A 26173-nucleotide genomic window follows, 5' to 3' on the forward strand; every position below is an offset into this window, starting at 1 on the left:
TCCGAAGGCAGTCGACTGGCAGGACTCTCCCGAGCACGGAATGGCATGCCGCGCCCCGATCGGCTGCCGTATTGCAGAGATATAGCGCACAGAAAAAACCAGTATTTGAATGATATGCCAATCTTGGGTAAGCTATATCTCAGAACTATAAGGCCAGATCGGTGAAGGACCTACTTTCCCAGGATTGCGAGGACCCAGACTGTCGATTTGCACCAAAATCTCGACTTCGAAAATGAGGCCGATTTTTGGCAAATTTAATGATGTAACCATCATGATTTTTTGCGAAAATCGTGAAAAAATGGATGTCCTTCTTTCCGAAGGCAGTCGACTGGCAGGACTCTCCCGAGCACGGAATGGCATGCCGCGCCCCGATCGGCGGCCTTATTGCAAAGATATAGCTTACCGATTAAACCAGTATTTTAATCATATGCCAATCTTCGGTAGGCTATATCTCAGACAAATAGGGCCAGATCGGTGAAGGACCTACTTTCCCAGGATTGCGAGGACCCAGACTGTCGATTTGCACCAAAATCTCGACTTCGAAAATGAGGCCGATTTTTGGCAAATTTAATGATGTAACCATCATGATTTTTTGCGAAAATCGTGAAAAAATGGATGTCCTTCTTTCCGAAGGCAGTCGACTGGCAGGACTCTCCCGAGCACGGAATGGCATGCCGCGCCCCGATCGGCGGCCTTATTGCAAAGATATAGCTTACCGATTAAACCAGTATTTTAATCATATGCCAATCTTGGGTAAGCTATATCTCAGAACTATAAGGCCAGATCGGTGAAGGACCTACTTACCCAGGATCGCGAGGACCCAGACTGTCGATTTGCACCAAAATCTCGACTTCGAAAATGAGGCCGATTTTTGGCAAATTTAATGATGTTACCATCATGATTTTTTGCGAAAATCGTGAAAATATGGATGTCCTTCTTTCCGATGGCAGTCGACTGGCAGGACTCTCCCGATCACGGAAAGGTATGCTGCGCCCCGATCGGCGGCCTTATTGCAAAGATATAGCTTACCGATTAAACCAGTATTTTAATCATATGCCAATCTTCGGTAGGCTATATCTCAGACAAATAGGGCCAGATCGGTGAAGGACCTACTTTCCCAGGATTGCGAGGACACAGACTGTCGATTTGCACCAAAATCTCGACTTCGAAAATGAGGCCGATTTTTGGCAAATTTAATGATGTAACCATCATGATTTTTTGCGACAATCGTGAAAAAATGGATGTCCTTCTTTCCGAAGGCAGTCGACTGGCAGGACTCTCCCGAGCACGGAATGGCATGCCGCGCCCCGATCGGCGGCCTTATTGCAAAGATATAGCTTACCGATTAAACCAGTATTTTAATCATATGCCAATCTTGGGTAAGCTATATCTCAGAACTATAAGGCCAGATCGGTGAAGGACCTACTTTCCCAGGATTGCGAGGACCCAGACTGTCGATTTGCACCAAAATCTCGACTTCGAAAATGAGGCCGATTTTTGGCAAATTTAATGATGTAACCATCATGATTTTTTGCGAAAATCGTGAAAAAATGGATGTCCTTCTTTCCGATGGGAGTCGACTGGCAGGACTCTACCGATCACGGAGAGGTTTGCCGCGTCCTGATCGGTCCATAAATAGTCGAGATATAGCCAAAGAAAATATAAAGAATTCAGACATTTTGGTCGCCCACAAAGGGCCACCACGAAGGGTCCATGGGACCTTGCAGGCGTACTCAAGCCAATCCTACTAAGCAGGTCAGGGCAATCGAGAAGCAATGGTCCTTCCATCCTAGAGGGAGGAGAGATGCACGAGACGAAATCTGCGGGCTTTATGGATGCCAGGATGGGCTACAGCTTCAAAACGCGTGAGTGAATCAGTATATAATTGTAGACATATTTTAAAGTATATCTTCTTTCACAGAGAACTTATGTACCCTAAGCTTCATCTCAAACCGAGTCGTATCCGATTTCCCCTAGCCGTACGGAGTCCTATCCAAGCATTAGCGAGGCGTATTCGAGACAGACCGAATCCTATCCCACCCCTTGCAAGATCCGGACCTAATAAGCCATCGTCATCCTTCGACCTGGCCATCGACAACAAGGACTTTGACTATGGCAACCAAGGGAGGGGCTACAAGAGCTACGCGGGCTGCTAGACTCTAGATAGATCTCGCTGTTGTTAGGTTTAGGGATATACTTTAGATAGTAGATGTTAATGTTTCCCACTTGTATATTGATTTATACTAAGCTAAGTTATGATGAATAAAAAAACTATTGAAAAATCATCCTTGCTTTATCCTGTAATGGGGGAACTATCCCGATACCAAAAAGGTCGGGCACGCCCAGATCGGTTCACAAATAGCGGGGGAAAAAGAATATTTTTGATTGGGAAAAATGTCCTTGATCCTTTCTAAGGATTTCATTAAATCAGGGGCATTCCTCTGATTTCAGGAAGCCGCCGCAAGTCCCTATCGGGCCACGAATAGCCGTGAAAACTAAATTTGTATGGCTAGGATTGTTGTAGTCCTTACAGAAGGATCAGGGGGATTTTTTTTGTCACGGGGGGCCCCGATCGGGCCACAAATACAAGCACACAAAAAAAAGAAATCAGCAGAAGGTCGCTGTTATTTTTTATTTGTTGGGCTTTATTTTAAGCAAAAAATAAAAATCATGAAAAACGTTGCATACTTTTGGGGTTTGAAAAATGGCGGGAAAATTAAAAAATTTAAAAAAATCTAGCGACCTTCTGCTGATTTCTGTTCGCCTGGTATCCCAGATCTGAAATTATCGATTTGGGCCTTTGAGCGGCCGCAAGTTGAGAGTTGTTGTTGTACAACAATTGACAACAACAACTTTTGATGTTGTCTCCGTTATTTGTGGCAGGATAGGGACGTGAGACGGCTTCCTAAGATCAGAATAACATCCCTGATTTGGTGGAGTCCTTATCAAGGACGAAGGACCAAGAATATTTATATTGTCTTCTCCTTCATTTCTGGCCCGAACGGGGCGTGTCATGGCACCCCGTGAAAAGAAAAATCCCCCTGATCCTTCTGTAAGGACTACAACAACCCTAACCATACAAATCTAGTTTTCACGGCTATTCGTGGCCCTATAGGGACTTGCGACGGCTTCCTGAAATCAGAGGAATGTCCCTGATTTAATGGAATCCTTAGAAAGGATCAAGGACATTTTTCCCAATCAAAAATATTCTTTTTCCCCCGCTATTTGTGAACCGATCTGGGCGTGCCCGACCTTTTTGGTATCGGGATAGTTCCCCCATTACAGGATAAAGCAAGGATGATTTTTCAATAGTTTTTTTATTCATCATAACTTAGCTTAGTATAAATCAATATACAAGTGGGAAACATTAACATCTACTATCTAAAGTATATCCCTAAACCTAACAACAGCGAGATCTATCTAGAGTCTAGCAGCCCGCGTAGCTCTTGTAGCCCCTCCCTTGGTTGCCATAGTCAAAGTCCTTGTTGTCGATGGCCAGGTCGAAGGATGACGATGGCTTATTAGGTCCGGATCTTGCAAGGGGTGGGATAGGATTCGGTCTGTCTCGAATACGCCTCGCTAATGCTTGGATAGGACTCCGTACGGCTAGGGGAAATCGGATACGACTCGGTTTGAGATGAAGCTTAGGGTACATAAGTTCTCTGTGAAAGAAGATATACTTTAAAATATGTCTACAATTATATACTGATTCACTCACGCGTTTTGAAGCTGTAGCCCATCCTGGCATCCATAAAGCCCGCAGATTTCGTCTCGTGCATCTCTCCTCCCTCTAGGATGGAAGGACCATTGCTTCTCGATTGCCCTGACCTGCTTAGTAGGATTGGCTTGAGTACGCCTGCAAGGTCCCATGGACCCTTCGTGGTGGCCCTTTGTGGGCGACCAAAATGTCTGAATTCTTTATATTTTCTTTGGCTATATCTCGACTATTTATGGACCGATCAGGACGCGGCAAACCTCTCCGTGATCGGTAGAGTCCTGCCAGTCGACTCCCATCGGAAAGAAGGACATCCATTTTTTCACGAATTTCGCAACAAATCATGATGGTTACATCATTAAATTTGCCAAAAATCGGCCTCATTTTCGAAGTCGAGATCTTGGTGCAAATCGACAGTCTGGATTCTCGCAATCCTGGAAAAGTAGGTCCTTCACCGATCTGGCCCTATTTGTCTGAGATATAGCTTACCCAAGATTGGCATATGATTAAAATACTGGTTTTTTCTGTGCGCAATATCTCTGCAATACGTCAGCCGATCAGGACGCGGCAAACCTCTCCGTGATCGGTAGAGTCCTGCCAGTCGACTCCCATCGGAAAGAAGGACATCCATTTTTTCACGATTTTCGCAACAAATCATGATGGTTACATCATTAAATTTGCCAAAAATCGGCCTCATTTTCGAAGTCGAGATTTTCGTGCAAATCGACAGTCTGGGTCCTCGCAATCCTGGGAAAGTAGGTCCTTCACCGATCTGGCGCCATTTGTCTGAGATATAGCCTACCGAAGATTGGCATATGATTAAAATACTGGTTTAATCGGTAAGCTATATCTTTGCAATAAGGCCGCCGATCGGGGCGCGGCATGCCATTCCGTGCTCGGGAGAGTCCTGCCAGTCGACTGCCTTCGGAAAGAAGGACATCCATTTTTTCACGATTTTCGCAAAAAATCATGATGGTTACATCATTAAATTTGCCAAAAATCGGCCTCATTTTCGAAGTCGAGATTTTGGTGCAAATCGACAGTCTGGGTCCTCGCAATCCTGGGAAAGTAGGTCCTTCACCGATCTGGCGCCATTTGTCTGAGATATAGCCTACCGAAGATTGGCATATGATTAAAATACTGGTTTAATCGGTAAGCTATATCTTTGCAATAAGGCCGCCGATCGGGGCGCGGCATGCCATTCCGTGCTCGGGAGAGTCCTGCCAGTCGACTGCCATCGGAAAGAAGGACATCCATTTTTTTCACGATTTTCGCAAAAAATCATGATGGTTACATCATTAAATTTGCCAAAAATCGGCCTCATTTTCGAAGTCGAGATTTTGGTGCAAATCGACAGTCTGTGTCCTCGCAATCCTGGGAAAGTAGGTCCTTCACCGATCTGGCCCTATTTGTCTGAGATATAGCCTACCGAAGATTGGCATATGATTAAAATACTGGTTTAATCGGTAAGCTATATCTTTGCAATAAGGCCGCCGATCGGGGCGCAGCATACCTTTCCGTGATCGGGAGAGTCCTGCCAGTCGACTGCCATCGGAAAGAAGGACATCCATTTTTTCACGATTGTCGCAAAAAATCATGATGGTTACATCATTAAATTTGCCAAAAATCGGCCTCATTTTCGAAGTCGAGATTTTGGTGCAAATCGACAGTCTGGGTCCTCGCAATCCTGGGAAAGTAGGTCCTTCACCGATCTGGCCTTATAGTTCTGAGATATAGCTTACCCAAGATTGGCATATGATTAAAATACTGGTTTAATCGGTAAGCTATATCTTTGCAATAAGGCCGCCGATCGGGGCGCAGCATACCTTTCCGTGATCGGGAGAGTCCTGCCAGTCGACTGCCATCGGAAAGAAGGACATCCATATTTTCACGATTTTCGCAAAAAATCATGATGGTTACATCATTAAATTTGCCAAAAATCGGCCTCATTTTCGAAGTCGAGATTTTGGTGCAAATCGACAGTCTGGGTCCTCGCGATCCTGGGAAAGTAGGTCCTTCACCGATCTGGCCCTACAGTTCTGAGATATAGCCTACCGAAGATTGGCATATCATTCAAATACTGGTTTTTTCTGTGCGCTATATCTCTGCAATACGGCAGCCGATCGGGGCGCGGCATGCCATTCCGTGCTCGGGAGAGTCCTGCCAGTCGACTGCCTTCGGAAAGAAGGACATCCATTTTTTCACGATTTTCGCAAAAAATCATGATGGTTACATCATTAAATTTGCCAAAAATCGGCCTCATTTTCGAAGTCGAGATCTTGGTGCAAATCGACAGTCTGGGTCCTCGCAATCCTGGGAAAGTAGGTCCTTCACCGATCTGGCCTTATAGTTCTGAGATATAGCTTACCCAAGATTGGCATATGATTAAAATACTGGTTTTTTCTGTGCGCAATATCTCTGCAATACGTCAGCCGATCAGGACGCGGCAAACCTCTCCGTGATCGGTAGAGTCCTGCCAGTCGACTCCCATCGGAAAGAAGGACATCCATATTTTCACGATTTTCGCAAAAAATCATGATGGTTACATCATTAAATTTGCCAAAAATCGGCCTCATTTTCGAAGTCGAGATTTTGGTGCAAATCGACAGTCTGGGTCCTCGCGATCCTGCGAAAGTAGGTCCTTCGCCGATCTGGCCCTATTTGTCTGAGATATAGCCTACCGAAGATTGGCATGTCGCGATATCTGCCAGTCAGGCGCTTGGAGTGGATAGCTGTCATCGAGCGTCCACACGATCGTATAAACCGAAAGACCAGAAGGGTGTAGTACCTGATAAACGATGGTGGGCATATCGGTGTCCGTGGTCGCGAGCTGCAGAAATGAAAGGAAGAGTTAAGTAAAGTTAATTAATATATATTAGCTTAATAACTTTACCTGGCATGTAAAAGGACGGGGTCGCGGCATAGCAGTTGGTGGCCAGAGCGAGATATAACGGCTGGTGTTGGTGTAAGAAATGAAAGAGAGAGAGACAGATGACCACATGCATATTTACCATGTGTTCCGGTGATGACACTTATAGCTAGTGGTGGACTAGCCGCTGACTATCGTTGACATATGCTACCAATATTACCTATGCTGGTAGAAGAATACATTATGATTGCTTGGCAATAGTTGAAAGGGAACAAATGGATGCAGAATTTATCGAATGCGATTAGAAAATATTCATTGATCCTTGGATTGGGACTTCGACATGCCCAGTCAAACATATTTAGTTTTCTGCTCTACTTGTGGGACGATATGAGTGTGCAGTGGCTTCCTATGATCGGGTGAATATCCTTGATTAATGTGGTCCTTATCAAGGATCAGGGCGTGCCAGGATTTTTTGGAGGCATCAAGGAACACCAAGGGTATTGCCAGTGTGTCTTTGAACCGCTATAGCTCTGGATCTGGACGTTCTAACCGCTTAGTGATCGAGATTAAACGAATTGATAAGCATTGGAATTTGTTTCACATATATTCTGCATACACATATGTATGTATAATATTTATTAAATCTTTTTTTTTTTACGAAAATTACATTTAATCATACAACGAACAAGACTTACACATAGATTTTATAATGCAATTAAAACATTGACTTTATATATATATACTTTTAATCGATCGTTCTTCAATCGCTTTAGCTCTAAGTAAAGGCGTTTCATATTTTTACTGCTTTTTTAAGATATACTGCCCTTGGCGCAATGTGTTTTGTTGGGGGTGTGTGTGTTTTTTTTTTGGGATACAAATTAAATTATTATGGGGTATATATATTTATCTTTATATAAAAAAAATACAAAAACAATTCGGTCTGTTTTGATTAGTTTGTAATGCTTTGCCTCCGCTCGATTTGCCTTTGCCCCTTTCACTGTGGCGGCACTTGACTGGATCGCCGCTTATCCTTTTCCTTCTCCTTGTCGCCCTTGCGGCCAAAGATGCGGAACATGCCACTGCGACGCTCTTCTTTAGTCCCCTTACTGCTGCCGCCGCTGCTGCCCTTCACCCCAGACACTGAGGATATGGACTGCGCCTCGCTCTCGCTGGAGCTCTCGGCGGACACACGGGAGAAGCTAATGGAGTCCGGCTGCAAGGATACGGGCCTGTTGCTCTCAAAGCGTGTAGTGCCCCAACCTGCGAAGCATAAACAGAAGAGTGTGAGTGCTGGGAGATCTGATTCAATGGCGAGGAGAAAGCATGCATATGTGGGGTGCTGTGGAGTGTAACAGAAAGTGAGGTATACGTTTCTTAGCCTAAAAAGGAGAGGATTATACAATATATAGGCAATTCTGAATACTTTGTAAACTCGTGCGCAGATAGGATCGACGCGTCAGCTTTGCAGATTTAACAGTGGAGGAAGAGGAGGTACCTTCTCCGCATAAATGGGTTACAGAGAAACAGGCATGCAGAAACACAGAGAGAGAGAGAGAGAGAGAGGAGGTATTTTTAGAGAAGTAGAGAAAAGACCATTCCATTCTTAAGAGCTACATCATTCCACATGCTATATAGTAATGTTAGGACTCTTCTAACCACCAAATCCATATCCACTTGATTCGTTATTGTTATTCTGGAGATGCAGACCCATATAGCTTGGATTACTGATGGCGTTGCTGATGTTGTTGTTGTTGGATGATGATGACGATGATGCCGGCTCCCCAGAGGCTGATGATTTCGATTTGGTCGATGAGGTGGGCGAAGAGCTCGTTAGATGCCACACCGTGCGACTGCTCGTGGAGGTGGATGTGCTACTACTGACAGTGGTCGTGGCCGTAGTCGTAGTGGACTTCACATTACCATTGCCATTGCTGCTCGCACCGCTGCTGGAGTTCGAGTAGCTGACGGTGCGCTTGGCGGGGCTCCCATTGGGCGACTGCTGCTGCTGCTGCTGTGCCGCCTCCATTTCGATGAACTTGCGCGTCGAGTCGATCCGTCCCGTGCCCAACGAGGGCACCCTCTGCGGCGACATGTGATGGTGCTGCTGCTGTCTCGTCAGATTGTTGCTGTAGAAGTCCGGCTGCTGCTGGTTGCTGCTGGCCGCAGCATTGAAGGCATTGATGCGCTGCTGCACCTGGGCCTGATGCTGATGCTGGGGATGTTGGGGATGCTGATGCTGATGATGGTGGCCATGGCCATGGCCCCCAACGGGTGGCATCGTGGTTGGCAATGGCGGCGGATTATCTTTGGAATTGTGAGTGGAGGAATAATGTGTGGTGTTGTTGTGGAGTTGTGGAACAAACAGACAAATGGATCGCACAGAATCTCTACTCGATTCATATGGTTCGACGGCCGGAGGACACTCACCCGATTGTCTGGCCTCGCTGTTGCGCTGCAGCCCAGTGCTGTCGTCCTTGGTGCTGCCGTTCTGCTGCTGCTGGACTCCAGTCATTCCGGCGGGTAAGGTGGCAGAGCGTCCATCGGTTAGATCTGAAAAGGGGAATCCATCATTAGCTTCAACTCTTGGAGCCCCCAACGGTGCACCTTCCATCCTACCATTGCTCGAACTTTGGCGATTGCGCAGGACCACTAGATTCTCCTGGCTCTGGCGATTGCTGGCCACTGGCGGTGCGCCACGCGGCGGAATTGGCGGCTTCTGATCGAAGCCTCCGGCTGTGGGGGAAGTGGGGGAGCTGGGCTGCGATTGCTGCTGCTGCTGTTGCTGCATCTGTCGCTGCAGGAAGGCCATCTGCGGTGTGGCCGTGACATCCAGCGTCTGTCCACTGCTGGCACGACGCTGCGAGTCCGGCGAGGAGTTCCTCGAACTCACGGGCGACTCCACGCTGCTGCTAACCTTAATGTCCGGCGAGCTGCTCGATTGTTGCTGCACAGAAAAAAACACGTTAGAAATCATTGAAGGCTCGAGTGCTGTCCCGTTTTGTTACCTTCATAGACTCGTCGTAGCTCAGGAGCTGTAGATTTGGCGGCAGACTAGCGTGGAAGGATATCTTGCGTACCCAATCGTTCAGGATGTCCAGCGATGGCGCCTCGAAGAGGAACTCCGAGCCGTCGGGCAGCCTCAGCCGGAACACGTACTTCTTCTTTGTGTAGTCATCGGCTCGCTCGCATTTGGCTCCCAGGATATTCACTGGAGCCGTGGCCGTCTTCTGCTGCAGGAAATCGTTCTCGTCCTTGAAGAAGCACACCAGCTGGCCGCAGAGCACCGTGTGGAACTGCTTCCAGGAGCGAACGGGCGCCTTCTTGCCGCCCGATTGCAGCCCGTGTTTGCGCTCCAGCATCCCTTGGATCTCGACGGGCGGCAGGTCGAAGCCCTCGCCCTTCTGGTTCTTGCGGAAGGACTGCGCGCGTCGACGCGTGGTGAACGAGGGCGTGCGCTTGGGCTGCTTCGGCTGCACCTTCATGCTCTCCGCTCGCTTCACATTGGCATCCGCGGAGCCGCGTCGCAGCCGATCCCCGAACATGCCGCTGGAGCTGCTCTTCTGCAGGGCCATGTGCTCGTTCTCGTCCCCGAAGGTGGGGCGCAGTGTGGCCTGGCTGACGGCCGGCGAATGGGGGCCACTGGCTGCTCCTGCGCCTGCGGCTGTGCCGGATATCGTGACCATCGGCGAGGAGAAGATGGGTGTCTTCTCCTGCTGTGGGCGATGCTCCTGCTGCTTCTCGGCGCGTCTGCGCTCGTCCGCGAGGCGCTGCAGTTCCCGCTGCTTGAGCTGCTCGAGGCGTTCCTTCTCCTGGCGCTCCTTCTCCTGCCGCTTGGAGATCTTCTCCTGCTCCAGCTGCTTGCGGAACAGCTGCTCCAGCAGCGTGATCCGCTTGATGGCCTGGAACTTCTCCTCCTGGGCGGCCACTGTCTTCTCAAAGTCCTCGTGGCGTCGCAGCAGATCCTCCACCTGGGGTATCGAGTCCCCGAGCTTGGCATCCTTCAGCTGCGGCTCCCGACTGCTGATCCATTGCTCGAGGATCTCCGCATCCTTGAGGAACAGCTGCGTGTCCAGGTTCAGCTCGTAGATGTCCCGCCTCTGGCGGAGTGTCAGCTTCAGCAGCTCGTGCCGCGAGTGCAGCACCTTGATCTTATCCTCCACCTCGTTCGCGAGGAAGTGCTTCTCCTTGATCAGCTGCTGTCCGTTGGACGCGAAGTTGGCAAAGGTCTCGTCGCGGGCACAGATCTCCGCGTCGTGGTCCTTGGTGCTGGCCAAAAGCAGCTCCGCTCCGGCCACACTGTTCGCTAGGTCGGGGGCCGTGATCTTGGCCAGCATCTCGTTGATCCAGGCGATCAGATCGCGGTACTCGTCGAAGTACGACTGCAGCTGCTCCGCCTGCGAGAGTTTGCTCTTCCTGGCCGTCGTCTTATCCTTGAGGTCCGTCCAGGCCTCCACCGTCTCGTCCCGCTTCACCTCGATGTGCTCCCTGGCGTCCGGATAGATCTCGCCGAGTTTCACGGCCTCTGCCAGCACGGACTCGACCTGGCCCTGGATGCCCACAAGCTCCGATTCGAACACCAGATGCTTACGTCCCAGCGCCTGGATGCTCTCCAGATCCTGGCCATAGTCCTCGGAAATGAGCGAGGCGTCCTTCTCCTGGATCAGAGTGATGGTCTCATCGGCCACGCGGTCGTAGACGTGCACCTGCTTGGCCCCGGCCAGCGCATCCTGGCGGGCATTCACCAGATCCTTGAGCTCGTCCCACAGCTGCTTCGTTTCGTCGCGCTTCGACTTGATGGAGTTGCGGTAGGGATTGTTCTCCTGGATGAGGCGGTCGCCGCGGTCCAGGCAGGCCTCCACACGAGCCTCGTTCGCGTTCAGGTTCGACACAAAGGACTCGAAGGCCAGCATCAGCTGCTCGACGTGCTCCACGTCCTCGCCGTAGTCCTCGCTGGCCGTGACGGCCATCTGGTCGCCCACCCACTCGTGCAGCTCCTCCGTTTCGCGCAGGTACTCGAAGAGTTTCTTGCACTCGCCGAGACGCAGTTCGCGCTCCTTGGCGAGACGCAGGAGGTCCCCGTACTGCTGCTCCACCTGGCCGTTCTTCTCCTGGATGTTGGCGCTGTCAAAGTGATTGCGCTCCACCAATCCCGTGGCCAGTTTGTTCACCTTGTCGATGGAGGGACGGAACGAGGTGAGCTCTCGCTGCAGGACCTCCAGTTTCTTCTGGTGTCCCTGCACAGAGATCTCATCGCGTCCGTAGTCGCTGCTGGTCAGAATCGGTCGCTTCTCCCGCATCCAGGCGTCCGCCTCGTTGGCCTCCACATAGAACAGCTGGCTCTCGACGGCGTCGAGGAGTCTGAGGCGGCGAATGGCCGCCAGGTCGCGCAGCTGGAGGAGCTGCTTCTGCAGCAGCTCCGACTTGTACTGCAGCTCCTCGCTGGCGAAGTGATTGTCGCGTATCATCTGCTGTCCGCGCTGCAGGAGCGCCTGAATCAGCGGCTCCTGCGAGGTGAGCTCCGCCTCCAGGGCGTTGTGTTTCTTCTGGAGTCCCTGCACGGCGAGCAGACTGCTGCCGAGGTCCTGGGACCCAGCCACCAGCTGCTTCTCGGCCAGCCACTGGAGCTCGTCCTCGGCATCGCGCAGGAACTGCTGCAGACTCAGAGAGTCTTCGAGGTTCTCCCGGCGAATCGCAATCGGTTCGTGCAGCGTGTTGTACCTCTTGATGCTGGCCATTGCCCGTTCGTGGATTTCGTGCTTGAGGAAGTGATCCGCCTGGAAGAAGCGCTCGTCCTTGAGCTTCAGCTGATCCGCCAGATCGTTGTGGTGCGCCACATCGGCCTCGAGGCGTTCGTGCTTCTTCAGCAGATTGCTGACGGTGGCCAGATCCTTGCCATAGTCCTCGCTCGAGAGCTGCAGCTCCACATCGTCCATCCAGTTGTTGAATTCGTCGACGCTTCGGTTGAAGGCCAAGGCCTCGTGGGCCTGCTGCAGCTTCTCCTTCTTGGCCTGCGAGGCGGCCTTCAGCTTGAGCCAGTCGCCCTCCAGGAGCTGCACTTGCTGCGCAATCTCGTCCTTGGCAAAGTGCTCGCCCTTGATGAGGCGCTCTCCCTCGCTGATTACCGACTGCACGCGCGGACTGTTGCTCAGCAACTCCGCATCGAAGGTGGAGTGCTTCTGGATCTTGGACTGCAGATTGCTCGGCTCGCGGTAGTTCTCGTCCAGCGCCCCCTGGAGCTTCTGGACCAGCCAGCGGTCGATCTCGTAGAGACTCCGCAGGAACTCCTGCAGCTGCAGGGACTGCAGAAGTCGCTGCTTTCGCTCCTCCGACAGATCCAGCAGCTTCTGCTTGCGCCGCAGGATGTAGGCGAGCTTTTCCCTGATCAGGTCCCCGTCTTTCGGATCGCCTTCGAGTATGCTTTGGGCGAACTTCTGCAGGGTATCGACGTGGTCCGCGTTCAGTAGCTTCTCGAAGGCATCGTGCTTCTTGAGGAGACGCTCCACCGCCGTGTACGAGTCGCCCAGGTCGTCGTTGTTGAGGAAGGCCTCTTTGTTGGCCAGCCACATCTCCACTTGCTCGACCTGCGCCTTGAACAGCTGCAGCTGGTGGGCCTCCGTCAGGTCCCTGGCCCTCTCGCTCCATGCCTCGTGCAGCGTCTGGTGCAGCTCCTCCAGCACCAGCAGATACTTCTTGACGTTCTCGGATGGCTTCTGCTTCCCGGACAACTGTTCGCCGTGCTGCTTGAGGCCCACAAAGGCCTGATCCCTGCCCTCGATCTCCACCTTGCGCTCTTGGTGCAGCTCCAGCTGCGTCTCGCAGTCGTTGATGGTCGACGGGGCCTGGGCGTTGTTCATCTTCTTGACCATGTCGTTGACCCACAGCTCCAGCTCGCGCACGTCCGACACGAACTTGTGCACGAGGTAGGCCTCGTTCAGGACACTCTGTCGTCGCACCGAAAGGCTCTGCAGATTGGCCCACGACTTGTGGAGCTCCTCCAGCTTCCGCTCGATGTGCTGGGCGCCTCTTTCGGGATACTTTCCGATGAGGAACTGCGCTGCCGTCTCGTGCTGATCGATCTTCTGCTTGACGGCAGACATGTCCCTCTCCAGGGCCTCCTCTCGGCGAATCAGGGCCTCGACGGCAGCCAGGTCTCTTCCGGTGTCCGCCGAGCTCATGGCCAGCGACTTCTCCGCAATGCGCTCCGCCGTGTCGTCCACATCGCGATTGAACACATGGATCTCGTTGGCTCCGCCAAGAAGTGCACGATAGGCATTCAGGGCCCCTTGGAGCTGCCGCCAATTGTGGTTGAAGTCGCGTCGTCGCTTGTCCACGCTCTGCGTGTCCTCTGGCAGCTGGGCCTGATTGATCAGCTTGTCCGCCAGCTGGTTGATGTGCTTCACCCGCTGGTCGTCCACTCGCATGTCCGAGTCGACGTCGTCGAGCTTCCGCATCAGAGCATTGCAATGCTCCAGATCCCTGCCCGTGTCGCTGGCCTGCACCATCATTTCCTTGTCCCTGATCCAGGCCTCGATCTTGTCCAGCTGGTTGTTGAATTCGAGGATGTCCTGTGCCTCCTCCAGCCCGCGGCCGCATTGATCCAACTCCGCGAGGAGTCCCTGCCAGGCATTCAGGACCCTCTCGATGGCCAGTCTGATCTCCGGCGACGATTCGTGCTGTTTGCTCAAGAGAATGACGCCCGTGTCCTGGATCTCCTTGATGCGGCCCTGATTGGCGGCCACTTCGGCCTGGAAGGCCTGGTGCTTCTGCAGTTTCTTGATCTTCTCGTCGAGGTTCGTGACCTCCGCGTAGTTGGCGGCATCTGCCTCCAGTTTCTTTTGCTTCTCGCTGATCCAGGACTCCGCTTCGGCGCAATCCCTCACGAACTTGGCATAGAGCAGGGCATCCTCCAGCTTGTATCGGCGTACGGCGCACAGATCCTTGACCTTCTGGCGGCGGGCGAGCACTCCCTGGAGTATCGTCTGGATGTTGGCGCTGTCGTAGTGCCGCTGCTCGATCAGTTTCCTTCCGTGCTCCTGCAGCAGGGCCACCTTCTCCTCCTGTGTCTGGATGAGTCGCTCGAACTCGTCGTGCTTCTTGATCTGGTTCTGCACATCCTCCACCGTCTGGCCGAAGTCGGAGCTGCTGAGGGCCGCCTGCTGGCTGCTGGACAGATTATCAATCTGCTTCGCGTCGCGCAGGAAGCAGAACAGATCGATCTTCTGCTCCAGCATGATCTTCTTCTTGTTCCAGGCGGCGTGCAGCTTCTGTCGCTCGTCCAGCATGGCGGCGCACTTCTCCTCCACATCGGCGGCGGCATAGTGTCCCGTCTGCACCATCGAATCGCTCAACTCGTTCAGATACCGGAACTTGTCCTCTCGGGCCTCGATCTCGCCGTAAATGGCATCGTGTTGGATCTTCAGGGCAGTGGCTCCGGCAGCATCGCTGACGTGCTCCTCCGCCTGGAGGGCCGCCCGCAGGTTGGAGGACCATGAAACAATGTCCCTGACGTCCGTGAGGAATGTCTGCAGATCGGAGCTGGCCGCCAGGCGATCCCCGCGTGCGGTTGAACGTTCCTTCAGGTCATTCCAGGCAGCCACCACTTTGTCCTGCTGCTGGGCGATGGCCACAGCATTCGAGGGATACTTGGCCTGCAGACGCACCGAGTCCTCGACTAGGACTTGCAGTTGTGCCTCCAGGGCCACCAAATCGTTCTCGAAACCCTCGTGTTTCCTCAGCAATGCCAAGGCAGAGTTCAGATCCTTGCCAAGCTCGTTCGAGAGGGCGGCATTCTTGTCCTGAATGCGGAACAGGGCCTCCGCCACGTCGCGATGGAAGCGATGGATCTCCCCGGCGGCATGCAGCTTCTGCTCGCGCTGGTTCAGCAGCTGCAGCAGATTCTCCCACGATGTCCGTAGCCGCTCCTGTCGCTTCTCCACTTCGTTGGCGTAGGGACTCTCCGTGTCGATGAGCTTCTTGGCCTGCAGCTCGCTCTGATCTACACGATCGGCTCCCACCTCCACGCGGTGCTTCAGATCGTCGAACTTGTTCTGCAGCAGCTGCAAGTGCTCAAAGTCCTGGCCGTAGTCCTCCGAGGAGGCTGTCTGCTCTTGCTCTCGTATCCATTGCTCCACCTCGTCCGACTCCAGGAAGTACTCGTGCTTGTTGAGGCTCTCCATGAGCCGTCCCTGCCGCTGGGAGGCCAGCTTGTGCAGCGACTTGAGCATCTTCTCGATCAGCTGCTGCTTGGCGGTGAGCACTTTGCTGTCCGGGTGATTGGCAGCCACCATTGCGGCGCAGCTGTGGCCCATTTCGGTGACGATGCCCGAATAGGTGTCCAACTCCAGTTCGATCGTCTTGTGTTTGGTGAGCAACTTGGCCGCAGAGTCGCGATCACGGCCGTATTCCGTGGATCGCAGGGCATTGTTGCGCTCACCCAACCAGGACTCGATCTCCCCGGCATCGAACAGATATTGCTGGGCCTTCAGGGACATGTCCAGCTTGCGGGACCGCTCATTGCAGTGGAGCTCCAGGTCCTGCCAGGCGGCCTCCAGCTGCTTGCACAGCGCCGCCACATTCTCGCTCTCCGGATGCTGCTGGGCAACCAGTGTCTGGCCCGCCTGCAGCGCCTTGTTGATCATCGACTGGTGCCCCTTGATCTCGGCCTCAAGTTTCTTGTGTTTCTTGTACAGCGACTGCGTCTGGTGGAGGTTCTGGCCGAGCTCATTTGACTTGGCGGCAGGCAGATGGTCATTGATCCACTGGAACTCTGCATCCAGCTCGAATACGAATTTGTGGAAGTTCAGGCTCTCCTCCAGCTTGTCCCGGCGCTTCTGCGTGGGATCCCGCAGGTCCTTGAACCGCTGCTGCAGCTCCTTGGTTTCATCCTCGATGTTCTTGGCATTGAAGTGGCCTTCGTGGGCCATGTCGTCGCCCGTGGACACAAGTTCGGCCACCTTTTGGTCCCAGATGGTGATCTCCGACTCGAGGATCTGCTGCTTGTTGATCAGATCCTTGCAGCTGCGCAGATCATTGCCCACATCCTTGCTCTTGAGTGCGGAATCCAGTTCGTCCACCTTCTTCTTGGCATCCTCGAGGGCGCGATTGTGCTCTCGCTGCGAGGCGGCTTGCTCCAGCTTCCGGCCCTTGTCCTCGGACAGCGCCAGCAGATCCTTCCACTTCTTGTTCAGGTCCGCCACACGGAACTCCACCTCTGGCACACGATTGCCCGCTTGAATGAGATCCTCCCCATCCTTGTTGATGTTCCGCAGCTGCCCCTCGTTGGCGCGCAGCTCCCGCTCGAAGGCCTTGTGCTTCTGCAGCTTCCTGGGCAGGTTGCTCAGATCCCGGTAGTTCTCATCGCCTGCAATCTTCGTCTTGTCCTGCAGCCACACCTTCAAGTCGTCAGCCTCGGCGGCGAATTTGTTGTAGTCCTTGGAGGCCTGCAGCAGACGCTTTCGCTCGAATGCCCGATCCTTGACGGCCTTTCGTTTGCCCAGCACTTGATTGCGTCGGTCGCCGATGCTGCAAGAAATCGATTTATGGTTAGGAAAATGCCACTACAGGCGATGGCGGGACTCTTACTACTTGGCATCATAGTGATCATTGGCAATCAACTTGTCTGCATTGTCGCTAAAGCCCTTGAGGATCTTGTCCTGGGCCATTAGGCTCTTTTCAAAGTCCAAATGACGCTTCAGTATGGCCTCGACTTCGTCGAGAGATGCCTAAAAGTAGGAAAAACAATTAAGGAATTAGATTTGCGATTACAAATTCAAATAACGCGCGTAACGCCAGCCATCGATAACAGTTGCATTAGATATGTGATATTTGAATACACAAATAGTGATGGCAACTATCGATAAAAAACTATTGGCAGATTTGACAGTCGAAAAGGCACTGCAGGGTACATTGATATAGAGGTGACGATGCATTCCTATTTTATGGCTCTCTCTGGCAAAATAAGACACCAGGAAAAGAGGGGACTTCACTGGAGTACGTCACCTATGTATCCTTGCTTTAAGCTAGAAATGGAGCTCCACTTACCCCCAAATTGTTGTACTCCAAAAAGGCCTCATGGCTCTTGGTGGTGGCATCAATTTTGTCCGCCTCGCGATTGAACATTTGCAGCTCGACGCACTGCAGCAGCCACTTTTGCTTCTCCGCCCAGCCCCTGTGGATGGCATCCTGCTCGGCCTTCAGCCGCTCAATCAGAGCCACAGTTTCGGCCATGTCGGGCTTGCCATCGGAGAGCTGCTTGCCCAATTGAATGACCTCGATAAACTCCGTGTCGTGGGCCCGGATGTCGTCGCCCAGGTCGTTGTGTTTCTTCAGCAGATTGTTGGCCGTCTCCACATCGCGTGCCGATTCGTCGGCATTCAGTTGATCCTTCACAGAATCGATCCATGCCAGGAGGGTCTTGGCGCTGTTGTTGAATATCTGTTGGCCGACCTCGCTCTCGATGCGGTTGCGCAGGTCGTTGCCGCGTTGCTGCACCTGTTGCCACATGTCCTGGACCTCCTGCTGGCGCCCGTTGACATTGTCACGCTCCGCGGGATAGGCATTCTTTACCGAGTTACCCAGATACGTGACGCGATTAACCTTGTCCTCCACTGGCGCCAGCTCTCGCTCGAGGTTCTGGTGGCGACGCTGCAGGGCCTGAACGGTGCGCAGATCGGGTGTAATGACAGCCGTGTCCAGCTGGAGCATCTTCTCGCTCATCCAGACCTTGGCCTCGTCGCAGGTGCGATTGAAGAGCTCCACACTGGACGCTCCCTCCAGGCTCTTCTCGCGCTGGGCCTTGGCATTGTTGAGACGCTGCCAGATCTGATGGATCTGGCGCTGGCGGGCAATGATCTTGTCCAGCTGCGAGTGGCCCTGCCGGCGGAAGGTGTCCACTGCCCCGTCGATCTCCTCCACGCGCTTCGAGGCGGCCGAGAGGTCCGTGATGAACTTCTCAAACTTCCGCTTGGCATTGTCCACGCCTTCCCCGTCGTCCGACTTGATCATACGCTCCTTCTCCTTCATCCACTTCTCGAAATCATCGCACTCGCGATAGAAGCCAAACAGATGGATGGAATCCTCGAGGAGGGCATGCCTCTTCTGGGCCATCTCCTGCAGCTCGTCGTAGGTGGCGTTGATCCTCTGCTGGCGCTTCTCCACGCTGTCCGCATTCTCGTTGATGCTCTGCGTAGAGGTGCGGCGCTGAACGAGTGGCTTGGGGGCGACACTCACCGGCTTGATCCTCTTCACGGGCACCACTTGGCGCACCAGAATGGTTTTCTTGACCTTCTGCAGGGACTTGACCTTCTCAGCCTTGGGCACAATGCAGGCCACCGGGCGGGGCTCGATCTCGCGCACATAGTTTGCTGGGACGAAGCCCTCGACACCGTTGTCCTTGCGCACGCACCACCAGTCGTCGTTGGTCTTCGACTTCAGGAGCATCACCTCGCCCTTCTCCATCTTCATGCCCTGTCCCTCGAAGGGGAACTGCGAGCGCACGTGCGGCAGCATCTTTGTCTCCGTGACTTTCTTGTGCTCCAACTTCTCCACCCACTCGTCCTCCCACACCTCCTTGGGCACGAGGCGCGTCTCATTGATCCACTCCTCCTGCTCGACGTCGGGCAGCTCTGGCTCTGCAGCCGTCAGCTCCAGGGTGCAGATGCCGGCTTTGATCAGTTTGTCCGCCTGCTGATTGAGGTTCAGGATGTCCCCGGAGTAGGCATTCAGCTCCCCCTGGAGGTCGCGATGTCGCTGGAGCAGCGCTTGGGCGGAGGGCTCATCGTTGCCGTAGTCCTTGCTGTTGACCAAGGCCATCTTCTCGTTCAGCCAGGACTCTGCCTCGTTGGCATCCGTGTAGAACTGGTAGGCCTCGGCCGCATCCTCCAGCTGGCGGCGTCGCACCTCCACCAGGGCCTCCAGGGCCTGCCAGTGCTCCGCCAGGGAATCAATGCGGCTCTTAATCTCGCTGGAACGCGGATGCTTCTCTCCGATCAGTCGCTTGCCGGCGTCCGACATCTGCGAAGACTTGGGCTTCCGCGACTTGATCTCATCCTCGAGCGCCTTGTGCTTCTGCTGGAGGGACAGCACGGCCCGCAGGTCCTTGGCTGTGATGCCCGTCTTGCAGATGCGCTGCTTGTCCACCAGCCAGCTCTCCTCGTTGTCGTAGTCCTCCATGAAGTGGTGGAAGTTGCGTGCCTCCTCCAGGCGTGCCCGCCGATCGGCCGAGCGCCTGATCAGCTCCGAGTACGCCTCCTCCAGCTCGCCGAGGCGCTGGGCCAGCACAGCGGCATCCTTGTGTTCGGAGCTCTTGTAGGGCACCGCCTGGCGATTGAAGCGCTTCAGCGTCTCCCCGTACGTGTTCACCTGGAGTTCCTGCAGCGAGTGCGCCTGCAGCAGCTCCTCGACGCCCAGTAGATGCGGGCCCACATCCTCCGAGGCGAACTGCTGCTGCAGCTCCCTTACGGACTCCGTGGTGCTGGCGATTTCACGCAGCAGATTCATCAGGTTGCTCATCTGCGAGAGGTTGAGACGCTGGTTCTCCAGCAGTTCCAGCAGCTTTCGCCACTTTTCCATCACCTCCTGCTCGCGTTTCTTCACCCGCTCCTTGCCGTGATAGTTCTCCTTCTCCAATTCGTTAGCCATGGCCGTCAGATCGTTGAAGCGCTCCACGCGCGCCAGTATGTCCGCCGAGATGGCCTCGTGCTTCTTCAGTGTGGCATCCACCTGACGCAGATACCGCGGATCGGACAGCACCTGGATCATCTCCTTGAGGTAGCCCTCGCGCAGCACCGACTTCTTCTCGAATTTGTAGTTCAACTGCTCGAGCTTCTCCTGCCGCAGCAGCTCCTCGCGCAGCGCCACTTCGCGGTTGTGTTCGGCATACTCGAGGATCTGCCAGGCCTTCTCGATGTCATTGACCATCACTCCATCGTGCGGATTGTACGGCGGCTGATTCAGCGCCTTCAACAGAGTGTTGATGGTGAAGTACAAGGCCTCGATCTCGCTGCGCTCTTTGTATCTACCGAAACAGAACAGAACAGCTTAGAATATCTTTTACTTCGCAGCGCTTTCGCTGGAACTCACTTTGGTGGCTTCTCAATGGTGCGATACTCCTTAAAGGCCATCAGTTCACGCTGTATGCCCTCCAGGGAGTTGGGCAGGTTGCGCTGCTCCAGCTCCAGGGTCTTCTGGCGGATCCAACTCAGGAGATTTGTGGTCAGGCGTTCGTAGTGTATCTTCTTGCGATCGGCGTCCATCAGTTGGCCAACGATCTATCCAGACAAGAGACAGAGAGACATTTCCATTGTGAAACAGAGCGTAGAAATTTATTGGATTGGATTGGATTGGTTTGGATTGGTTTGGACGCTCGTTACGCTGCAACGACTCGACTACTTACGTTTGCTATACGCTTGCCGCTCTTCTGTTCGTTCTTCATGCGTGCAAAGGTGTGATAGTAGGAGGCCACATAGGTCAAGATCGATTTCTCATCGGGTCGGGCCGAGTCAATGTCCTCTGCATCGAGCAAACTGCAAATAGAGACCGACAATAGAAGAATGCGTTTGCAGGCAGGGCTTGGAGGGGGCCCTACCTTGGTATGCCCAATTCGTTGGCCGCCGTATCGAAGGCATGATTCAGATTATCCAAATTGGAGTTCTTCGAATTGACAATCGTGTTGTACTCGAACAGATCCGGACGATGCGAATGGATGAGCGCATTGAAGCCCAGGCCGGAACGCCATGAGGAGGTGAAGTCCGTGATATTGACACCCGCATAGCCGTGCGTCTTCCTTTGGCACCACAACAGGAGGGCATCCTTGGCCGAACGCTTCTCGCTGGACTCGTTTTCCTCGTCCTAAAGCAAAGAGGGGAATAGTCATGAATAATCATTCGATATATGGCGACTGGGGCTCTACTTACAACATCAATCTCAATTTCCTGTATTTGAAATCGCAAAATGATGGTCCAAATGAGACCCAAAATCAATCTGGGATTACCGTCGACAATGTCCTCGGCACCAATGGACTCCAGGCGTACCTTTTGAATGGGAAAAATTGGAAAATGGAAAATGGTAAATGGAAGAGAAGAAGTAGGTGGAGACCACATTAGCATTCTCTTTTTATGTCGTTCCGTTCCGTTCCGCCCTGGGTTTTCTTTCAATTTCTCTCTGGCTTGGAGTGAGGCGTGCAGTGGGCTGTAAGCTGCGTATCGGGTTACAGCCACAGCTACAGAGATACAGATACAGATACAGATACAGCTACGGATACAGATACAGATACAGAAAAGGTAAACTGGGTCTGGGGTCACGCATTATCAGGTGAAAAGGTGCTTGACCCCTGCCTGAGCGCCGCTGCTGGGGTTCGTCGCCTCGCATTTGTGTCTACGAGTAGGTCATGGCCCGAAGAAAGCATAAGTTACCCCCCGACTGATAGCCGATCAGCATCGCATTATCAGCGACTACAAAATGGTCAGCGTTGAGACTGATTTATGGCCCACAGAAACACAAGACGGAGAGGGGAAGGGAAACAGGTCCACTAGAAATGAGCATCACTACAGAAAAGTTCCCATAAGTGATAGGAAAACATTAGTTGATTCTGTACAAATGTTACCATAAGCGAAAGGAAACATTTGCTTCGCTATTGGGTTGAAAGAGGAAAGGAGATATCGTAAAGGCTGAAGATTGAATCACTGAAAAACAGAAATGAGGCAGAAGCAAGGGCCGCGGCTCTACTAAGCCCGGTACTTGTTTGATATATTTTAATATATGTAAATATTCATAAGCACCGCAGTCGATGACTGCCACATGCCTTCTCTCTCTCTCTGCCTGCCTTTTGGTAACGCTGTCCGCAAAAGGCACGAGATCTAACTTAATTCTTAAGAGTTGCAAAGAACATAGAAACTGAAAGAAAGGAATCCTCTATTCCGTCTATCCTTTCATTCCGCTACATCTGTCTCTCTCTTTTTCATTTCTACCAGCCCTTATATCTCGCTCCCTTCCGCCAGGAGGCGCACACTGCACGAGGAAAAGAGTGTGTGTGAGGGAGATAGAGAATGGGCAAGAGCATAGCCCTGGCAAATCGATTGGTTTGCTCATTCTGGCTAACATAAAGATCCGATCAGGTGCAGATTCGGCAATCTGATAGATATGGTCATCATCTATGATTCTGGGTACTCGATTTTATCGCTTTTTGGTGGCTCTAGCTCTTATAGTCTCTGAGATCTGGGACAGCACAGCTTCCTACTGGAAGACTCTTCCTAGACTCTTCGAGTAATGGTGAGGGGAATTGAGGGGAATGGCGATTCACACACGTTGAAGTTCCCCAAATTAATTTTCTGGTTTGGTTGTAAGTGTATCCTCTTTTTGGCTCTGAAAATTCCAAGAATCGTGTCCCAGGCGATGCTTGGCTGCAGTTCCCTTAAGCGAATCTTTGGGGCTTCCTCGAGGCTCAAGCCTCAAACCAATTAAAATGCACTCCCAATACCCGTGTCACATAAAAGCACAGCGCACACACAAGAAATACGAAATGAAATGGGTGTGGTGTGTGGGGGCATGTGATGTACACACAAAAAAAAAGTAAAACCGAAAAAACTTTCACTGGAAAAGCATTTAACAGAAAATAAAACGAATTAGAAAGAGGGGAATTGGGATTGGGGATTGGGGCCTGGTCTATGTGTCGTTTTGTGCCACTGAAATTGCTACGGTTTAATCGGCTGCATTAGGCATTAAACGAACGAGCAAGCGACCATTGCTTCTAATTAGATTAGCAGCCAAAAGGAGAGAGGGAGAAGGCAGGCAGGCAGGCAGCCACCGATCCGATCCACACTCAAAATAAAAAGCGAAACTATGTCGCATGCGATTGCATGGCCTGTTGCATGGCTTCCACATGCAACACACTCTTCTGCTTGCAACAATTAAAAAATCACCGAAACTCCAAAGAAAGTGCCAAAGGAAAGCAACGGCGGCAGCGGAGAAAAAATGCATTAGAAAGTATGCAAATATTTCAGAAAATTGCCAAGAAAAATGCCATGGCGCAGGTAATTAAATATATTTCAGGTCTCTGGCTTCTCTGGAGACCTCCTCTGTGGTGGATGGGCCAGAGGGGATCCGGGGGAGACCACCACCATCTGTCCCTCCCGCTCATACGGCAAACAAGGCACGCAACGAGCCACGCGCTTGGCTGCGCAGCCGCAGACTTGCACTTTCTACAAATGCGTAAAGATCCACTCCACTCCCTCTGCACTCCCTGCACTCCCTCCACTTGCTGTCGCCACTCTCTTTTTTTTTTTTGAGAGTGTCCGTCCATCTGTCTATCCCTCTCTTTCCCGTGTGTGCGTCTCTCACCTTTGTGTGCAAGAATGCCAGACTCTTGTTGACATTTTCAATTTTATGTACGCGCATCCGTCCGCTATTCGGCTTTCCCAGTTTCTCCGACGATATGATCTCCAGCAGCTTGAGCAGCTTTATGCCATCGGCCAGATCTGTGAATAGATCCTCCACCTCCATTTTGGCCTGCAACAAAAAGCGTTAGCTCCGTTCCTGTTTAGCCGATTCGGGATCGCCCTCTTACCTTGATCAAAAAGGAGTTCATCCATTTTGTGAACGTCTTCTTCTGGATGTGCAGTCGCTCCTCCTGCAGCGTCTTGATCCGCTCGTTCTCGAACTTGATGATCCCGTCGCGCTGCGTCATGTTGCCGGTGTTGCGGTTCATGGATGTTGCCGATGAGCTTGAAGTCTGCAGCGTGGCATAGCCTCCCGGCTCATACTGTGATGCTAAAAAAAAGAGAGAGAGAGAGAGAGACAGAATTAGGCACTGGAAGACCCACAAGTGTGCAAAAGCAGCAAAAACGTTTAGTATTTTGTTTTGATTTTTCCCCTTGCCAACAGCTGAAATCAATAGAGGAAGTCCAAAAGATAATGGGAACCCATGACGTTATTGCTTATTGGAATCTAAAAGAGATAAGTACGTGGTGTTCGCTATTCGGGGCTCGGGGTTCGGGGTTCCTATCGCCTTTGGTATATTGCCATTCTCCAATAAAAACAACATACAACAATCTTCGGCTAAAGTTTGGAGTCGCATTCCGTTCGAAATTCATTTATAGTCTTGTCGTAATTCCTAAATTTAAAGCATTACGAATGCTTTACCCGTAGATTACCCAAAGGGGAATTTCGAAAATACATTTCCTAAGCTTTGGATCTGCAAATGTTGTACCATTTTTTGTTGAGTTACAAAGATTGTCCCCATCGATTGACAATCAATAAATTTACAAGGGTTTATTCTCCTATAATTGGGTTTTTAGGTCCCTGGAGGAGCCCAGAAACCTCTTACAGAATGTAGCTGTGTAGAGAGCGGCATTGAAAGTAGATTTCATGGATTTACTATTAAGGCCAGATCGAAGGAATCACAAGAACATAGAGCTCATAAAGAACTATTGTACGCCCTTAGAACCTATCGTTTAAAAAATTGTACAAAAAATGATCCAATCTTAAAGAAAATTGATTAATTTATGGGATAATATTATATTTCTTCTCAAAATCGTGATGGTAAAGCTGCTGTGCCAGCACATAAGTCGGTTTGTCTCATCATCGGTGGTTAAAGAAGATTGGGAGGGAATAAGGAAAGTTTTATTCAAGGCCCTAATCAAAAGAGCCCTCGAAAAGCTAAGGCCACTAAAAACATTCCACTTTTAGCTTAAACGAAGGTCTCTCTGGGCTGACAAAACAATGAAAAGCAACGTTTGGGAATGGGATATTTCGATTATAAGTACTATGGTACTATGGTACCAAAGGCAAGTCCTTGCCTCTAGCTGCTCCCATGGCCGAGAATGCAAAAACAAACTACGACTCGAGTCGAAATCCGCTAAGGGGAAGAGTCCCCTGGGCCCCTGGTATATGTATGTACCTCTGCTCGGAAGTGTATCAGCAATGTCATAACGCCCTGACGGCGGACGAGACGGGGTGTTATCAGACGAGCGTTAAAATTACTTCATACCACAGGAAAAAGAAAAAAAAAACATATAACGTTTTTTTTATCAACATTTTGGGTTACGCAAGAGCCAGGGCAAGGCAGGGGCGCATGGAAATAGTACTCATAGTCGTACTCATAGGGAGTTTCGGCAGAAAACGAAATCCAAAGCCAAACGGGTGTCTGTGGCATGGTCTGAAGTTCGGTTTCGGTGTCCGAGGAGGAGTCATTTGTCAAATATTTGTGGACTCTCAGTCTCTTATCATCCAGATATCACGCATTCAGAACTGATAAGAGATAAGAGAAAGGTACTTTCATTCAGGGGGTGGAGGGCTGTGGGTGGGCGGGTAAATTGTATAATTCCAGCACTAAAAGTGCAGGCCGTTCTTTTCTGGCAAGTTCAAGTTCAGATTCGGATTCACAGAAAACAAAAAAAAAAGGGAAGACCTACCCAATGACTGACGTTCATAGGATATATATCTCCGATATTCGTTCCGCGTGAAATTGGAACGATACTGAGTGTTATGCTCCTCCATGGTGCGGTATACAATGTCCTCCTCCCTTCCTGGCCTTGGGTCTCAGAACACACTTGAAATTTCGATGGGGGGGTGGGGTTTCTGTCTACTCGATTTCT

The 26173-nt window shown here is 51.8% G+C and overlaps 1 protein-coding gene across 5 annotated transcripts in view; it reads right to left on the minus strand.

Moving 5' to 3' along the window:
• Nucleotides 1-7467: 7467 nt before the first annotated feature.
• Nucleotides 7468-26173, minus strand: part of LOC6601684 (spectrin beta chain, non-erythrocytic 5) — a 34172-nt gene continuing 15466 nt past the window's right edge. Inside the window, exons 2-14 of one of the 5 annotated variants that reach the window (XM_026991892.1) lie at nt 24145-24347; nt 23919-24086; nt 21497-21613; nt 21169-21431; nt 20977-21106; nt 20664-20851; nt 17625-20598; nt 17166-17305; nt 9590-17105; nt 9201-9528; nt 9012-9134; nt 8008-8079; nt 7468-7844 (exon numbers count right to left, since the gene is read on the minus strand). In XM_026991892.1, coding sequence (XP_026847693.1) covers nt 7579-7844; nt 8008-8079; nt 9012-9134; nt 9201-9528; nt 9590-17105; nt 17166-17305; nt 17625-20598; nt 20664-20851; nt 20977-21106; nt 21169-21431; nt 21497-21613; nt 23919-24086; nt 24145-24285 — 12426 coding nt within the window. In that variant the 5' untranslated portion in view covers nt 24286-24347 and the 3' untranslated portion in view covers nt 7468-7578. Of the gene's footprint in view, nt 7845-8007; nt 8080-8240; nt 8889-9011; nt 9135-9200; nt 9529-9589; nt 17106-17165; nt 17306-17624; nt 20599-20663; nt 20852-20976; nt 21107-21168; nt 21432-21496; nt 21614-23918; nt 24087-24144; nt 24348-26173 lie in introns of those variants that run through there. The other 4 variants (XM_026991890.1, XM_026991893.1, XM_026991891.1 and 1 more) reach the window with 4 other exon arrangements.

This window comes from Drosophila persimilis, unplaced genomic scaffold (genome assembly GCF_003286085.1).
Source record: "Drosophila persimilis strain 14011-0111.01,24,50 unplaced genomic scaffold, DperRS2 tig00000686-arrow-arrow-pilon, whole genome shotgun sequence".
NCBI classification, from domain to species: Eukaryota; Metazoa; Arthropoda; class Insecta; order Diptera; family Drosophilidae; genus Drosophila; species Drosophila persimilis.